This window comes from Oryctolagus cuniculus, chromosome 7 (assembly GCF_051225735.1).
Source record: "Oryctolagus cuniculus isolate XC-2025 breed Fujian yellow rabbit chromosome 7, ASM5122573v1, whole genome shotgun sequence".
Taxonomy (NCBI): domain Eukaryota; kingdom Metazoa; phylum Chordata; class Mammalia; order Lagomorpha; family Leporidae; genus Oryctolagus; species Oryctolagus cuniculus.
The window spans coordinates 34,320,610-34,339,150 of record NC_142873.1 but is presented as its reverse complement, the minus strand read 5'-3'; the positions used below and the strand labels follow the sequence as shown (position 1 = coordinate 34,339,150).

General features: G+C 42.4%; 1 protein-coding gene and 1 long non-coding RNA gene across 11 annotated transcripts in view; one reads left to right on the top strand and one right to left on the bottom strand.

Moving 5' to 3' along the window:
- LOC149125402 (uncharacterized) overlaps positions 1-18,541 on the bottom strand; it is a 518,945-nt gene that overhangs the window by 155,575 nt on the left and 344,829 nt on the right. The gene's annotated exons all lie outside the window — the stretch shown is intronic.
- The window catches only part of PBX1 (PBX homeobox 1), a 332,058-nt gene that overhangs the window by 248,474 nt on the left and 65,043 nt on the right, over positions 1-18,541 (top strand). For 7 of the 10 annotated variants that reach the window (XM_089299648.1, XM_008264149.5, XM_051858426.3 and 4 more), the window contains 3 exons: positions 3,897-4,056; positions 12,155-12,267; positions 13,611-13,700. In XM_089299648.1, coding sequence (XP_089155774.1) covers positions 3,897-4,056; positions 12,155-12,267; positions 13,611-13,700 — 363 coding nt within the window. The remainder of the gene's footprint in view (positions 1-3,896; positions 4,057-12,154; positions 12,268-13,610; positions 13,701-18,541) is intronic. The other 3 variants (XM_089299650.1, XM_070077423.2, XM_089299652.1) reach the window with 2 other exon arrangements.

The window sequence follows — 18,541 nt, the reverse complement described above, 5'->3', positions numbered from 1 at the left end:
GAAATTTGTCCAATAAAATTATTGTCACCTTTCCCTCCCCACATCCCTCCCAAAGCCATCCCAGGCTCTTCACCTCACTGCTTCCCAACAGCAATCAAGCTACTCCACCATGGCCAGACATGTCCCAGTGAGAAGAAACATATTATGATAGAATAGAAAGAGCATCAGGTGAGAAGCATGTTTTTGACAAGAGTCAACCGTGGGATTGTAAGGAGCTCACTCTTTCTTTTTAGGATTTTAGTTGCATTTGCATTATTTGATTTCCAAAATCTCTCTATTGTTACCAAATCCAGAGGATGCTTTTTGGGCCATGTCTTTCTTGTCTTTGTTGTTGTTAATAACCACCCTGGCTTCTTAAATTTCACTTGACACTCTTTGCTTTACATTCTTCTGAGTTTTCCTCCTTTCTCCTGGGCATCTTTTGCTCAGTTTTTTTTTTTTAATATTTATTTATCTATTTGAAAATTAGAGTTACAGATAGAAGGGGAGAGACAACCAGAGAGAGATCTTCCATCTGCTCATCTATTCCCCAGATGGCCACAATGACCAGGTGGAAGCCTGACTGAAACAAGGAGCCAGGAGTTTCATCGGGGCCTCCCACATGGGTGGCAGGGACCCAAGCACTTGGGCCATCTTCTGTTACTTTCCCATGCCCATGAATAAGGAGCTGGATCAGAAGTGGAGCAGCTGGTACATGAACCAGCACCCTTTACCTGCTATACTACAATGCTAGCCCTCTGTTCAGTTTTCTTAAAAAATCTACTGTCTCTACCTATCCTAAACATTGTAGTTCTTTCTTTAGACCCCATCTTTTCATGCTCAAGCCAGTAGTCCTTAACCGTGCTCCATTAAAGTTATAGATTATTTTAAATCTACTAAAAGCTGTTGACTCCTCTTGATGCAAAAAGAAAGGGAAAAGATAAAGCATACTTATCCAACAAAATCCACCTAAACATGCATCTACTGACCATTCTCTCCCTAGACCTCTAAAAAGCCATTTACGGCCAGTGCTGCAGCTCAATAGGCTAATCCTCCACCTGCGGCGCTGGCACCCCGGGTTCTAGTCCCGGTCGGGGCACCAGATTCTGTCCCAGTTGCTCCTCTTCCAGGCCAGCTCTCTGCTGTGGCCCGGGAGTGCAGTGCAGGATGGTCCAGGTTCTTGGGCCCTGCACCCCATGGGAGACCAGGAGAAGTACCTGGCTCCTGCCATCGGATCAGTGCGGTGCGCTGGCCGCAGCGCACTGGCCGCAGTGGCCATTGGAGGGTGAACCAATGGCAAAAGCAAGACCTTTCTCTCTGTCTCTCTCTCTCTCTCACTGTGTACTCTGCCTGTCAAAAAAAAAAAAAAAACATAAAAAAAAGCCATTTACTAGGGTACTTGAAGTGTGATCCACAGAAAGTGGCATTGGCATCACTGGAAGCTTGTTAGAAATGTAAATTCTTGGGTCTCAGTTCTCAATCAGAATCCTTAAGGTTGAGGCCTCAATCTGTTTTAATAAGCTGTTCTTGAACATATAACTTCGAAGAGCACTATTCCACATACTTCATTTTTTAAAAAATATTTATTTATTTGAAAGAGTTACACAGAGAGAAAAGGAGAGACAGAGAGCGAGAGGGAGAGAGGTGGAGAGAGAAAAAGAGGTCTTCCATCCATTGAGAGAGAGAGAGAGAGAGAGGTCTTCCATCCGTTGGTTCACTCCCCAGTTGGTCACAATAGCTGGAGCTGCACTGATCCAAAGCCAGGAGCCAGGAGCTTCTTCCAGGTCTCCCACACGGGTGCAGGGGTCCAAGGCCTTGGGCCATCTTCCACTGCTTTCCCAGGCCATAGCAGAGAGCTGGATCAGAAGTGGAGCAGACAGGACTCAAACCAGCACCCATATGGGATGCTGGCACTGCAGGCAGCAGCTTCACCAGCTACGTCACAGTGCTGGCCTCTCCACATACTTCATTTAAGGAATCTATTTCATGGCCACAACAGAAATATAAACTCCATTCTAATATCCTGATGGGACTTCTCTCCTGCAATGCCAGACTCCTAGGTCTTGCTTCCTATTGGACTTTGCCATAGCTCTACCCATCAGCTTTTCAAACTTAACAGGATCAAAATGTGAATCAAACTCTCCCTACAAAATCTGCTATCCTTTCTCTAATACCTGTCTCATACTCTGTTTCATTTGTGCATTTCTAGTGGCTAACACATGTTAGACGCTTCATCTACGACTGTTGAGCAATTAGTTAATTAATGAAAGCACTGATTCCGTGCGTTGTCTAGAGCAGAGGCTATTGCCTAGTGGACAATATAGGAAATGCTTGAACTGAACTAGCATTTTCGCTACCAGTTCAAGTCTCAATTAGAAAGGAATCATTCCCACTACAACTCCCTGACCACGCTCTTCCTTCTCATTTTTTTCCACACCTGTCTGATTTAACTTAACTGGATCTCAGGCATTTCCTTTCTTCCTTCACAGCCCCCCTAAACTATCTTCTCTCTCTCCTTTCTTCCAGTCATTCAGTTACCCCAGAAAAATCTCCTGGCCTTTTGTCCTCTCTCCTTAATTTATGTATAAATCAAAAAGCAATTATTAATAATTAATTGATGATGATTGAGTCATATGAATAGTGAAGTTATATCAAGAAAAAACATTAATTTCACAATGAAATTATATAGGCAGTGGTCCTGAGATGTACTCATAGGTGCACTCCTCTCCCAGTTTAACTCTTTTTTTCTGTTGAACCAGCATGAAATTTTTTTCTCTTTTATTTACTAATATTGCAATGGTACAGTTTGACCGTTATATCAAAGGCTTGGCATTTCTGTATAAGCTGCATAGATCTCTGAAGGCTACCCTTATAAGACATTATAAATTTTCCAATGCACTTAAAAAATAAGTGGAGGTTTGCAAGACTTTTATTTGCCAAATGTCAATTACATGTATTCTGTGATATGTGTGTGATCAACTCCCTCCTCCCTTACCAGATCCATATTTTTTCTGTGTCCCTATATGACAATCACAGCATTTTATTTTGAAATCACATCTGGAGCATGACGTATAAAACTTTCTTCCTCAAGGCAGAAATTACAGGGGTAAAACTTGAATTTCACTGTGTCTCCGCTTGTGTCTGGCAGAGGCCTTGGTGTACAAAGGCTGAGGGACCAGATAGCTGCTGTGAACCACATGCAGGAAATAAATTAACAAATGAAAGTAAATTAGGTTCATTATGTTCATTGGCTCTAACATTTAAAGCCTGGAATTCAAAGAAGTAATCAGTTGTATGCTTCAGATTTCCTTACGTAGATAACACCAAACTTTTCCTTATGTAGATAACACAGAATATTCAGAGAAATCGGTTGGATTGAATTATGCCAATCCTAAGGTCTATAGTACAATGCAGCTAAGAATTCAAGTCCATATTAATATTATTTAGCTTCTCAAAATTTTAAATGTATTATTTACAGCACTCATATAGTGATATATATCTACATTGATATTTTAAAATCTGTATTTTATGTGTGTAAAGTTAGCTTTAACATTGATAAGAAACAGGCATTACTCATGAATTGTTAGGCTTATTTTAGGCCTTAACCTAAGAGGTAAGCACATTGAAAATGCTTGTTCCAAATTAAAAGGACTCTAGATTAACTGAGCAGCCCCTCTTTGGGAACATTTCCACCAGGATGGTTTAGCTGTGATTTCATATTAAGCGAGGGAGTCTCATCTTGTGCACTTGCTCCTCTGGAAGATGTAACTTCGGCTCTATTCAGTGATACTGCAGAGTCACGATAGGAGAAGACCCTCTTGCCCACCCCTTCAGCCCCTTCAGAAGCCTCCTTTTTCTTCTGCAGTGTCACTGAAAGAAAAAAGGTTAACTTTCTTATCTTCTCTTAACTGCTTTAGGTATCAAACTGGTTTGGAAATAAGCGAATCCGGTACAAGAAGAACATAGGTAAATTTCAAGAGGAAGCCAATATTTATGCTGCCAAAACAGCTGTCACTGCTACCAACGTGTCAGCCCATGGAAGCCAAGCTAACTCACCCTCAACTCCCAACTCAGCTGGTTAGTTTTGTTGTTGTTGTTGTTTGGGGGAAGGCGGTGTTCTCCATTTTTATACTTGCTTTTCCTATATTGGGGTTTGCTTTTAATTATTCAAAGGTTCTTAAGTTTCTGGTTTAAGTGTTTGATTATATTTTTTGGCACTTGTGGTTTCTCCTTTCACTCCCAAAGCGCAATGTGTTAGACTGTTTGCAAGGTGGGTATCTGGAGGCTTGCATTAAATGGGTCTATATAATTTGGGACAGAGAAAAATGGGTTGGTTTTAATGAGATCTTTAAATTCTCTTTTCAGAAAATCAGTAGATAAGTGAAACTGAATACTTAGAGTTGGTCCTTTGGGGTTCTATCATTTGGTCTGTTCCTTAAAGGTTTTTATCCTTGTCTATTTTGTTTTTCCCTCCACATTTGTCTGGGTCACCTATTAGCATACATTCTTTACAGGAATATTCACACATCTAGCAAATATCTCATTAGAGCATTCTCATCTTTAAAACCAGGCTACAATTATTTCTTTTATTTATACTTGTTCTGTATTGTTTTATTTTGTTGGTTTCTCATATGCAAACTTTAAGGAAAATTACCAATCATTAATAAAAGATTATTCAGATTTCAATTTGCATTTTACATTATTGGTTATGTGCTGTGTTCTAAGTTTTATTTTAATGAATGTTCATTGTATCACTGATTTCAGATTAGGCCAGCATGTGCCTTGTGCCATCAGTTCAGAATTTCCATATATGAAGCACCAGTCAATAATGTATAAAATAGAACTTTCCTGTTCATATCATGTGGAGGGCATGTTGATACTTTTTTTTTGTAAGACAAAAGTAGAAATATTTCCTTGTTAAATAAATTTGATAGCAGGTTGTATTATTTCCCCATAATGAGCAAGATACATTGACTTTGTGAGGTGCACGTCCACGAAAGTTGTTGATTCCAGCTTTAAAGAGGCACAAAATTAACTATATTGGCCACAATGTGATTACAAATGTCATTTCTAACAATTCTTGAACTATGCTGTATCTCTGATTCCAAAGCTGATTTGTGCACTAAGACAAATTCTCTTTCAACCTCATTGGTGACTTGTTATTGTAGACACGTAGCACTCCACACTGATGTCTTCTGTGAGCTTCTAGATGCATTAATTTGTTATCATTAGGTTCTCCAAGCCACAGTGCTGTACCGTCATGGCCTTCTTTTGTTTAAATGGAATCATGCATGAAGAATGGCTTGGGCTTTGTAAATGGATATGGTGAGACAAAGTAGAATTCAATCCAGTTTTATTTTTCTCAGCACGGCAAGTTGGGCTACTATAAGGAATATATATTTGTTTTTTGAAGGTTTTTTTGTTTGTTTGTTTGTTTTCTTCTTTTCCCATCCTATTATGATTGACAAAGGATCAAGGTTAGCAGGTTCAATAAACAGAGTTTCCTTCTTCCCCATCTGGTCAGTTATTAAGCATTTCAGCCCCAACAACACAAGTTGAATTGCACTGCTAGGCAGACATTTCCACTTGTCTCTTTGGTAGAAGTACAATTCTGTCAACATTAGCAAAAATGCGCTCAACACTCCTGCAAAGGTTATCATAATGCAAAACAGATATCAAAATGACTTTTTCCTGTCCCTGATATATCTGTATCACAGATGGCTTAGCATGATTTATGACTAGTCCTTACAAGGGCCCTGTGGACTCCCTTCATTACTAAATCGGTAACTATTTATTCTTTCCAAAATCCCTTAAAAAGAGAAAAGTAAGCATTTAACCCTTACTCTGTGTTTAAGAGTTATGTTGGCTGTTACGGAGCGGCAGCCCGTGGTTAAAGTTCTCTAAGGATTTTTTCTGGTAGCTTAAACTTCATGTGACTATTCTGAGCACAAAGTAAATTATAATGGAAAATTTGAGCTATACCTTCCAGTTGTGTCTAAATTGTTGGAAATAATATGCAAAGGAACCCCCTATGTAGCGCTTTTTCTAAAGTATAGACAAAAGAAAATATTATTGTACATGTGCAATAGCATGGGATTTTGAAAGACAAATGTCTGAACATGAAAAGTAATCAGTGGGCTTTTCTGTATTTTCTTCTGCTCTTAACACAACCCAAATCATTGAATAGATAAAATGAGAATTTTGAAATATTACAGCTTTTCACATAGGGTATTTATATGGTTGTGTACTGGCTATTCAGCAGTTTCAAAGGTTAAATAATAATTGAAATGGCAACTTTTAAGTAAGAAGTTGATATGTTAAAATACATTTTGGCAGTTTTTAAGCCTAGGGTTCTGAAACCTAAGAAATTTTATTATTTTTTTAAAAGATGTATTTATTTATTTATTTATTTGAAAGGCAGAGTTACAGAGTGAGAGGGAGAGACAGAGGAGAGATCTTCCATCCAATGATTCACTTCTCAAATGCCTTCAACAATCTGGACTAAGCTAGGCTGCAGCGAGAAGCCCAGAACTCCATCTAGGTCTTGCACACGGGTGGCAGGAACCCAGATACTTGGGTCATCATCTACTGCTTCTCATGTGCTTTAACAAGAAGCTGGATGGGAGGCTGAGTAACCAGAACTCAAACCAGACACTGTGATGTGGGAAGCATTCATCCCAAGTGCAGCAGCTTAACCTGCTGCACTACAGCACCAGATCCTAGGAACATTTTATTTCCTCAGTATTGAAGCAAGAGTTTTTACCAGAAGCTTTACTAAGTAGAAATCTAACTTCTACTGCAAAAAAAGATAATTTATAAGTAAACCCTCCTCCCTCTAGAGGCTTCTGTGTAGAGAGCAACACTTCAGCCTGTTTTCTTAGACCATTTCTGGAACATGTGTTGTGGCTTAGCTGGTAAAGCCTCTGCCTGCAACACCAGTATCCCATATGGGCACTGGTTCATGTCCTGGCTGCTCCACTTCCCATCCAGCTCCCTACTAATGGCCTGGGAAAGCAGCAGAAGATAGCTCAAGTACTTGGGCACTTGCTACCCATGTGGGAGCACAGACAAAATTCCTGGCTCCTGGCTTCAGTCTGGTTTAGTCCTGGCTTTTGTGGCCACTTGGGAAGTAAACCAACAGATAGAAGATCTCTCTATCTTTCTCTATATATAATTCTTTCAAATAAATAAATAATTCCTTAAAAAAAAAAAAAGAAGCCAAGACCACTTCCAAGCCTTCCTGTCTGTTGCTATTTGCCTTGTCTCGTTTTTGCTTAAGCCCAGTTCATTACAAATTCACCTGGGATTAGGACCTGTGGGGGATTAGCCAGCATTCAGAGACTTTAAGCCTGCTTCATGGTTTACACCAGCAGAGTTGGACAAAATGCATGAGTCAAATAGGAAGCAGGGAAAATTGGGTTTGTAGAGAAGGGAAAAATGGGGAAGCCATAGTTACAACCCTGGGTTGGTAATTCTGGAGGGACCTAGAATGATGCATTCTAGATGTCTTATTTTTGATGAGATTATAAAAGGAAGAATTAAGACCTCAAAAAAATGATCCCTCTCTGGAAGCTTGGGCTGTCATCTGGAGAACATTTTAACATCCAGGAAGGAAGAAATTGGGTTGTGCATTACAGATGTTTGCTGTGGCACAGCATCAGCCTTGATGTTTTATCAGGTTCTATGATTAGCTAAGTGGTCACAGGACCCCCAGATAGGCAGTCTTATACTTAGCTATATGTGCACATCAAAGATAGCAGCCCATTCAGCCAGAAGGTTCTTCCTGTTACACTGTTTCCGTCGATGGCAGCCTGTCCATAATCCTATGACACCGCCATAGAAGGTTTGGTGTTTTTCAGTGCTGGTGGAAATGCTTTGTGTTAAAGCCCTGAACTCTGGCTTCCTAAGGGAAATTTTTATGCAGTACCTCCAGTTAGAGAAGAGGTAACACATCCAGAAAAGTTGACTGGCCATTTGATAAATCCACAGAAATGCTTCTCAGCTTTATTTTTAAAAACCAGGTGAAAGACTATCTTTCAAATGTTTGCTCACATATTATTTCTTATGTTTCTCTCTTATTTTTCTGTGGGAAAGGAAAACCCTTCCTGCTGGAACTGGGTCTCTGAAACCCTGTCAAGCACACCTATGGAAGGATTTTCACATGGGTCTAGCAACCCTTCCCCTTTTTATTCTGCCCCAAGGATAGAGGAACAACAGATTTTGGAATTTGGAAAAGGAAATGCAGAAACAACAAGAAACATAATTAACGTTGCATCTAGAAAAGAGGGTCTATCCTCTGAGGCTTCAGATGGTATGGGGAGTCCAGGGTCATCAAGCTGGCCACACAATCTGTGTGAGGCCTTAAACAGAAATTGGGCCGGCGCCGCGGCTCACTAGGCCAATCCTCCGCCTAGCGGCGCCGGCACACCGGGTTCTAGTCCCATTCAGGGTGCCGGATTCTGTCCCGGTTGCCCCTCTTCCAGGCCAGCTCTCTGCTGTGGCCAGGGAGTGCAGTGGAGGATGGCCCAAGTGCTTGGGCCCTGCACCCCACGGGAGACCAGGAAAAGTACCTGGCTCCTACCATCGGATCAGCGCGGTGTGCCAGCCGTGGCGGCCATTGGAGGCAAAGGAAGACCTTTCTCTCTGTCTCTCTCTCTCACTGTCCACTCTGCCTGTCAAAAAAGAAAAAAAAAAAAGAAAAAGAAAAGAAAAAGAAAAGAAATTGGGGCCATGCTTGACATGCAGGTACTTCATAGAACTGCTATGAGAAATAATTCTCACAAAGTATTAAAACTTACACTTTGGACTCTTTAAGAGGTTCAAGGTCATTGGTTCACAGCTAAGGGTGATTTTGTACCCCAAGGGACATTCAATAAAGTCTGGAGATGTTTTTTGGAGGAAAGGTTCTACAGACATCCTGTGAATAGAGACCAGGGATGTGGCCTGCCATCCTACAATGCATAATAAAATCCCCCATATCAAAGGCTAGCCCAAGATAGAAATAGTGCCATGGTTGAGAAACCCTGCTCTAGGTTTAGGTTTTGTCATTACTATTCTATTTTTCAGATTATGAAGTTGAATGTTTTTTGCCTTTTTGTTTCTTCCTGAAGAAACTTAAGTCTCCTGAAGATTCTTTAGAGTAGAAATTCAGTCTTAAGGAAATTGTCTTATGAAAATGGATGTTAACAGATTTTCACATCATTATGTTTGCCCAGGAAAATGCATTAGACTCATAGGTGAAGCATTATGTCTTCTCTGTTTAGTTGAGTGCAGATTCAGCTCTGTACATGCCCTGAATATCTGCATGAAAGTTTAAATGAGCCACTTGCCTCCCTTCCTAAGCCAAATTCAGAACCTTTTAACTGACACGCACATCTTAAAATGTGCTTCTAATAATTGCTGATTTCTTCAAAACAACCTGCAGGTAAGGTTGTTGAATGACCTTCTGAGCAAGCCAGGTAATTGTGTTTCAGCTGTCTGTGAGTCCTCCAGCACCTCTAAGTAAGCCTATTCTCTCTTTGTCTAAGAATTCTGCACTTCTCAGTAGGCGATCCTTTCTGTGATAAGTTTTTCCCAACTTGCAGTGCTGGATGAAGAACGTGTCCTCCCTTCGTCATTTAGATTTTTGTGCAGACTTTTGTCTGCTTTAATATGCCATTGGTGGCACCTGATCTCTTCCCCGAGTGCAATCTGTGCCTCTAGATACTTATCAGAGTCGGCAGCCATGGGAGTGTTGTACATGGGTGTGTGGAGACAATGCAATGCTGAGACAGCAGAGCCAAGAGCACAAGGGACTGTTTCTGCAATTACTGCTGTGATACAAATGCATTTGTACATGAGGTGCATTTATATGCGCATATTTATCTCTGTGTACATTAGGCAGCCAGACATATTTACAATTTATCTATGCACATATATTTTTTAAGTCATCTGTGTCAATTGCAGTGTATGTCTTATAATGGCACAATCCCTGCCTTCATGATTCCAGGGGTGCCATGTTGCCGGGCATTGGTATAGCCCTTTGGGGGTTTCTCCCACTTCTCCATTTGTGTGCTAATTTCCAATAAACCATCAGCCAAGCATAGAGGGTATGTGTTTATTACATGGCATTTGATTGAGACAGAAATAAAATACCTGAGCTGCAAACTGAACACTCTTGGGGGGAAAAAGTCTGATGACGTGGAAACAGTTGTCATTTGGGTTCTTGGAGCTGACTTGTCATGGTTCTGATGATGTCTAAATGTAAGCTTATATTGCAATATGACAAAATGGCTTTTATTTTTTGGGTTATATCCCTATGATTACAAAAAGACTTGAGATGGCTATAACTAGCATATAAAGGACTGGATTTGACATATCTTGGCATAACAGTGGGATCTATCCTACACAGTACTTCATCCATATGTTGGGGAGGACAATTTCAAAGACATGTTACAGAAAGTTGTAGGTCAAAGCCTTCACCCCAGTGACTGGGTATAAGTCACACCTAGTCCAGTCTTACGACTGTTTTGCTAAGACCCATATTTTGTAATTCCTTTCAGATAAGGTCAACAAAGAAATGTGTGCCAGATGAGGCAAGGGCATGTTGCAGAACTATGGCATCATCGCAGTCTTTTATTTCCCTCCTCCCCCAAGAAAACATTTACTTTTTCCTAGGAAAGAAGGAATGAGAGGGGATTTAGGTGCAAGGTCAGTTTATGTTGTAATAGTTAGTTCCTTGCATGTGGGTGAACATCCCACAGAATAAAGAAAAATGGAGATATTTCTGGTTTTGGGGTTGTCCCCAACTTTTATAAATTATCTGGTCCCTCTACATGGTTCCTACTGTTGGAGTATAAAGACACTGTGGATATAGTTAAGCACAGAGCTTAATGGCAGAGTTGGGCATTCATCACTTTTAAGTGGTCCCTTCTATGGGGCTAAAAGCCTTCTACTTTGCTTAGTTGTAGCAGCTGTCCATGTGGGACAGGACAGCTCTTTGGGAGAGCTCAAAAAATTTTTTTAAAAAAATCCATATTTTAGCAGAAAAGAAAATGTCAGAGCTGAGGCATGAATCATTGTTGGGCAATTCCACGCTGATGATGGCTGTCTCAGAATATGAGGGCAAGAGTGCAACTTGAACGATATAGGGTTGGAAATAATAAAATGCAACTGACCTGGGTCCCTAAGGTCTCTCCTTTTCCAGGCTAACGTCATGTTTTAACTAAACTTTGCACGTTGAGCTTTCTTTCCTAATGCGCTGAGCTGCACGATGACTTCAGAATAATATCAAGCTTTTGCAAGCTCTTGTGTTTAGGTTGAGAGAGAGCTAGATTTGTCATGGTGGAGCCGATGGGTTTTGAATGGTACCAGGGTGGACCTAAATGCCAACTCTCTGGATGAAGCCTCCATCTCTGGGAGGAGAAAGCACATGGTTAACATGGAGGCCTACTTTTAAGATTATCATTGTCAGCATTTCACAGTTTGTACATGCTTGAGGATTCTGGCCCATTATTCAATGTCTTGATCTTGCATTTTGAGTACCAACAGGTTGCAGGGAAGGAGAGGTTATGCTCATGTAGTTTTGTGGACCTCAAGGCTTCTTGGGCTGTTTACCACCCTGCAAGTAATGTCAGCTTCTTCCTAGAAATAAGGAACGTCAACAGACCCATATCTTAGGGCCAGCTCAATTGTGTATCATTGCTTCCATGCTGTCCCTTCTCAGGTGCTGCTCCTCATATGAGAGGAGATAATAACATAGTTAGACTCCAACTGAATAGCTCATGTGCTCCATTGTGCTGGAGAAATATCATTGACCACCCTATAGTCTTCCTTTGTGGTTCCCCTGCCAACTCTAGAATTTTAGTCAAATAGGAAAGAGAGACCCTATGTCTGGAGACTGTCTCCCATCCAAATAGATTAAGTTGAGAAGACTAAATGTTTTCTTTCTCAGCTTGATGCAGTCCTATGGGCAACTTTGTAGTAAGGTGTGGCTTCATGTAACCTGAAAGGTGTGCACCCTTTATTGCTTGCTCTGTTCTTCATGCTACTAACCAGACTCTATTGTTGTTATTTTTATTTTAGCTTGTGGTGGGAGGGGGGTTGCTTTGCATGTCGTTCTTCCTCTTGGCTGTTAGTTGCGGGGGTCGAGCCTTTTCCTTTCTGTGATTCAGGTGCCTCACTCTTTCCTTTCCAGGTTCTTCCAGTTCTTTTAACATGTCAAACTCTGGAGATTTGTTCATGAGCGTGCAGTCACTCAATGGGGATTCTTACCAAGGGGCCCAGGTTGGAGCCAACGTGCAATCACAGGTAGGGACCCAGCCAATATGCCGCCAGCTGAATGCACTAGAGCCCAAGAGCCCTCAGTTGTATTGGCACTTCCTGCTTCTCTGTAGGGAGAAAGAGAGATCAGAACCAAAACCTTATCATCAGCCAAACCAAACCAAACCAAACCAGATATAAGACACCATTGTCATGGGGAATCTTGTCCACACTTTGTGAATGCATTTGGCTCTGGCTTGTCAGTCACACCAGGAAGGTAGGAGAAGAGTGGCAAGTACAGGGTGAGGTAGCCAACACATATTAGGCAAGTGGAACCTGAGTCTTTTTCATTCACTAAAGGGAAACGGCGGAGGAGTGTGGTTCATTGTCACAATTTCCGAGTCTTGCTCTCAGTTGTTGGTTCCCCACACTCAATTTTTGCCAAATAAGGGGGTAATTAATGAGCAACTACATTAGTATCACATGTTTCCATTTTAAGCTTAAAAACACACAGCTGGTTTGACTCAACTCATCTTCTTAGTCATCCTTGAGATTAAGAGACTTGGGTTTCTGGTGATGAGTATCAATTTGTGTGGGAGAAGCAAAAATCAAACTGTTTGATATAAAACCTCAGTGCTCCTTAGTGAACTGTTCACCTTCATGACACCTCAGGAAGGCATCCAACTATGTCGACATGAAGCATGATGTGAGACAGCCAAGATGTATGTTCTGACATAGATTTAATAGGGAAGTTTTGGGCCATATCAATCCAAGTTCCCACCCTGCATGTGAAGCAGGAAGTGTTATATGCCTGGCGTAGAACACCTGGCCAGTGATTCAGCCCCTTGCTTGGGAAACATTGCCTGGAAACCAGTTTGAGGAGGTGGTCAGACTTTGGTCAAATGACTAAACTAGCTATCATTTAAGTCCTCAAACAAGCGTCTGAATCATATACTATTCTGTCTGTGAGATGGTGGCCCAAACCTCTTCTAAACCAAACTCGCTTTTATTGGATAGCCAACAAAGGAGAAGCTAGCAGGATGATCTATGGGGAGGAAGGAGAAATGTCTTCCCCTTGTGACCTTTAACCTCCTCTGTCACCCCATTCCCTGCCATCTCATGCTGTGTTGTTAATGAATTAACTTCAGTGTTGGAAATCCTAGTTTTCTTTAACATGTTACCATCTTGCTTACCGAAGTCATAACTGGTAATGTGCTTGATATATAGAGAATAACCAGGCTCTACCTAATGGACTTTTCCTAGGAAGAGTTTCTCCAAAATGATTGTGTTAATTGGGCATGCCCAAATGGTATCCTGTAAGATGATGATCTGCCACCCTTTCCCTGCAAGTCCCTGACTAATTTCCTCTCTGTTGTTGTTCATCTGTTTAGGTGGATACCCTTCGCCATGTTATCAGCCAGACAGGAGGATACAGTGACGGACTCGCAGCCAGTCAGATGTACAGTCCGCAGGGCATCAGTGTAAGACAACAAGGCTCCCCCACCCTTTGTTTCTATTCTATCACTACCAATTATTTCAACGCCATAGGGCCCAGAATGCCACTTAGTAGGACTTGTCTTAGCTTTACGGTCACCTAGTTTCTTGTTTCTGTATCGGTCATGCCATCGGCAGCATTCTACCCACAAAAAAAGTGGCGACTGGGCAGGCTTCATGCAGGCAGCTGGCGTCTAGGGCTGTCAGACGCAATCAGTGTTTGCATGGCACCTGCGGCCACATGCGTTCAGCTGAGAGGAGCTGCTAAACAGGTGACACCTAGTACAACAGTGGTAGGAAATGTCACCACAAACTGGGGCCAGACTACGTGGGGAGGAAAACCAGTGACCAGAATCTACTGCACCTGGAGCAGAGGTCTAAAACCAAACCTTTTCCAGTCTCCCTATAGATGATTAAAAAAAAATTAACACAGAGACTGGGTATGTTGAAGGAATAGGGAGGGTACAGACCATCTTGTACTTGTTCTTGGGTGCGCTCGCGGCTCCTGACTAGCATGAAAATTCATAGCGACAAGCTATGTCGCACAGAGTGAAATCGATCAGACAGACACAAGGAGAACCGAGTGTAGATTTGGGACAGCAATCCAACTTGATTTCTCAGATCAATCGTCTGCTATCTCAGCAGCGGTGACAGCAAGCTGGGACAAGAGGGCAGCCTGAAAAAGGAGGCTATTCTTTAGGTTGGGGTGATTTCTGGGCTTTTACAGGTCACAAGGTGTTCCAGGAGAACTATTGACTCCGAACTATTGACAGGAGCTGGGATTGGATGGTGGTGATCATGTTTATTGTTTGTTTCTATTGTTATGATTAAAGTAAATGAGGGCTGGAAGGCAGGGGAGGTAGGCATGATTTATTAGTGAAAAGCTAGTGTACCCAAATGGAGGTAAAATGTGTGCAGTGAAGGAGATGATGGGCTCTTCACCTCTGCAGTGGTCAAAGCACACATGTTTCTGGCCAGCTTGGAAAGAATCAAGAGGATACCAGCTATTTCATCAGATGAGGACTGGTTGAAAGAATTAAGGATCTCTGCTTAGGAGACAAAACCCAGGTGGTACAGAATGGTTTCACACATGCTATCATTGGAGAGAAGGACTGGAGTCGCCAGGAATGCTCTAATGGGGATTGGAGAGGATCGCTGAGTAGAAGTTTCACAGAAATAGATTTCACTTCAACATTTGGTGAGCCTTTCTCATAGTCATAGTTCTCCCTCCAAAAAAAAGGAATAGGATGTCTTTGAAAGTCAAGGATTCCAAAGGTTGGAGAATTCAAGCATGGATTGGCTAGTTTATTGGTAAGGATAGTGTAGAAGGGAGCTGAGCACCAGACTCATTGTTTTGGTGACTTGACCCCTTACAGTTAAGAATTCTGGATCTTCTACATTCTTCAGACAGAATTCCCTTTAATCTGAACTAACTCTGTTAAACATGCCTTGAGCAGTAGTTTTACTTTCTAGGAGGCATTTCCAGAGCAGAGAGGGAGTCTCTCCACTGTGTGCTCATGCTAGCGATGTGAATTATTATTGTGCAAATGGCTGACTTTCGAGGAAGCCTGCTTAGAAAAATAGAGGATGCTGAGGTTGGGGAAGTATATTCTCAAATTAGCTTCCAAGTGAATGAAGTAGCTCTATACTGGTCTGTGTGTGAGGTGGTAGCAGGGGATGAGGGTGTTCAAGTGTATATACATTTATGCACTTCCTGAATCTTTTTGAGATATAAGATTTTTCCAGAGAAAGCCTTGCACATTGCCTGGATCTTTTTGAGATGTAAGATTTTTCCAGAGAAAGCTTTGCTCTGTATATAAGTAGAGGAGAGAAACATGAGGAGGGCACCAGAGTGCCCTACTCAAAAAGGGAACTGAAGAAATGTCCACGTGACCAGGCAGGAAATGGCTCTGACAGTTCTGCTGTTTGGTGCCTTTCTTCCCGAAAGAGCAGCATTCAGACTGCAGGGGGTGTGGGGGCGGGAGTGTCAACATTGACCCATCTGACGTCATCTGGAAGGCTGGGAATCATTTCTGAACTACTGCAACTGAACATGTGCAGACAATTACATCTGATTGCATAAGCCCACGACATAACTAAGCTGGAAAATGCCACTTGAAAGAGCCTCTCGTTTTGTATTAATTTTTTTGGCCTGTGAATTGTATGGCTGTTTTATTTCTGGGTCTTTACTATACAGAGTAAATGAATCAAAGACTAGTCACGATAGGATATATCCCTTTGGTGTCCATTTTTAAATTGTGCCACCTGGAGGAAGACTGGAGCCAGTCAGAGTGAGATGTGCTTGGAGGTGCTGGTGTCTGATGCCAAGACCTGTGCCTGTACAGAGGAGGGCCGCGGCTGCCAGGAGAAAGAGACAGAGTAGAGGAGGAGAGACAAGAGGAGGCAGGGGCAGGAATGAAAGGCTTGTGCCAAGAAATAAAAATAAACAGTCCCTAACCCCAAAGCAGCAATGGAATTCCCAGATGGGCTCTGGGTTGTATTTCATTTGGTGGAGGACTTTTTCCAGGCAGCCTTTATCTGCTCCTCTGGCTGGGTTTTCACAACACCCATGTCTTATCCAGCCAGCATCTATTTTAAGTCCTATGAAGTTCAGACCACTGGCCATTGACCATATAGCAATTGAGTTGAAAGGTGCAGTGGGCAGAGTCCTCTGAGGGAAGTTGGGAGACACTGGTTTTTGTATGCCGTGTACCCACAGGCAAGCACTGACTCTCTTCTAGAGTCCGCACCCTTGATACATCAAAGGCTACTTTAGGGAAAATGAGAAAATAAATAGGAAAGAGTTTGGCAAAACATAAATTGTTCCACGTGAATGCAGAGTGAAATGTTAGAAGTGATAACTTTCTAATTTGAGTCTTTTTCCTCCCTCTGGGTGAGCAGTTTTCACAGTAGGTAGTTCCTAGCCAGGATATGTTAGGACACAGTTGTCACTTCTTTTTCCCCTGCTGATGGAAATGTATGATTTTGAGATGGATATAAAAATACAAGGCCTGGCCGGCGCCATGGCTCACTTGGCAAATCCTCCGCCTGCAGCGCCAGCACCCCAGATTCTAGTCCCGGTTAGGGCGCCGGATTCTGTCCCGGTTGCTCCTCTCCCAGTCCAGCTCTCTGCTGTGGCCCAGGAGGGCAGTGGAGGATGGCCCAAGTGCTTGGGCCCTGCACCCCATGGGAGACCAGGAAGAAGCACCTGGCTCCTGGCTTCAGATCAGTGCAGCGCACTGGCCATAGCAGCCATTTGTGGGGTGAACCAACGGAACAGGAAGGCCTTTCTCTCTGTCTCTCTCTCTCTCACTGTCTAACTCTGCCTGTCAAAAAAATATATATACAAGGCCTAAGGACCCCTTCCTTAGGTGTGGTGAGAGGTAAATGACACCCCCATAAATACCCTGTGTTTTCTTATGACAGAGGGTAGGGCTTCCTGGGCTGAGGGTGGCTGTGAGTAGTGGAGGGAGATCATGCCACTTCTCTGTTGTTCACACATAAAGGTCACTTAGCTGTCATGTGCTTTCCTTTCCCACTGCCACCATCCTGGTTCTAGAAATAGTTCATTAACTAGACTGTTGCAGTAGCTTCCTAATCACCCTTGCTATCTTGGGTTCTCCTCTTTCCTGCCCGCATGCCCTGAATTTTATCAGTCGCTCAGAAATCAGCTGCTGTCCTTAGTGCCTACCCAAACAAGCTTAAGTCCTGAGTCTAAGAGTCAGAATCTTCCACATGCTGGCCCCAACCTACCTGTCCATCCAGCTCCCTGTCCATCTTCCCACCATCAAAGGGAACTTCAGAAGCCTTTAAGGGGACCAGCTCACCTTTAGCTGGATATGCACCTTCATCCTCCATGTTCACTCATACATGCCATCTAGCCCAGCATCCTTTTGATCCCACATCCACCTTCCCTATCTCATTCCAATATCAAAATCAGCCTTACTCCCCCAAGCCCAGCTCCTGCGTGGTATTTCTTCTCAGTCTTCCTCCCTCTCCTCTTGCTATTTTGCCACACACACAGCCTTCCCTTGTATTACGCATGTGCAATTTATAAAACGTACTTAATTTTCTTTGTGTCCTTCACTCTTATGTACATATGTGGTCCTAAAGTGTACATATTAATTGCTCAGAACATATTTGTTGAATGAATAAATCAGATAAGAAAAGATAGTGCTTAAATGAAACTGCATTTTGATGACCATAAGCCACACCTGGTGTATCAGCTATAAAGTATCCAGTGATAATTATTACTTTAAAGGCTCCCCTCATCCACAATACCATCTTTTAAGTCTGAAGCTGTCATCAAGTCTACCTTTCTGGCAAAAGTTTCTAAGCTTCTTGGCCAATGCAGATTCTCTATGAATAAAATTCAGATCACATTAAGCAAAATGGAATTACACGGTGAAGATATTGCTGAGGCAGTTCTCCCTTTGATTCTTTTAGTTGCTGCTACCCTAAAGAGTTGCTGTGAAAGCATACCTCTTTGTGCACAACCATCCTTGGAGTGACACATCATGGTCTCTGACGGGATCCTCTCTGTCCTCCCTGCTAGATGTGGAACAGGAACCCCACACCCTGGTGGAAGGGAAAGCAGCTTGAAATTAGGAAATGCAGATTCTTCTTTTTTTTTTTTTTTAAAGATTTGTTTATTTACTTGAAAGTCAGAGTTACACAGAGAGAAAAGGAGAGGCAAAGAGAGAGAGAGAGGTCTTCCATCTGCTGGTTCACTCCCCAATTGGCTGCAATGGTCAGAGTTGTACTGATCCAAAGCCAGGAGCCAGGGGCTTCTTCTGGGTCTCCCATGTGGGTGCAGGGGCCCAAGGAC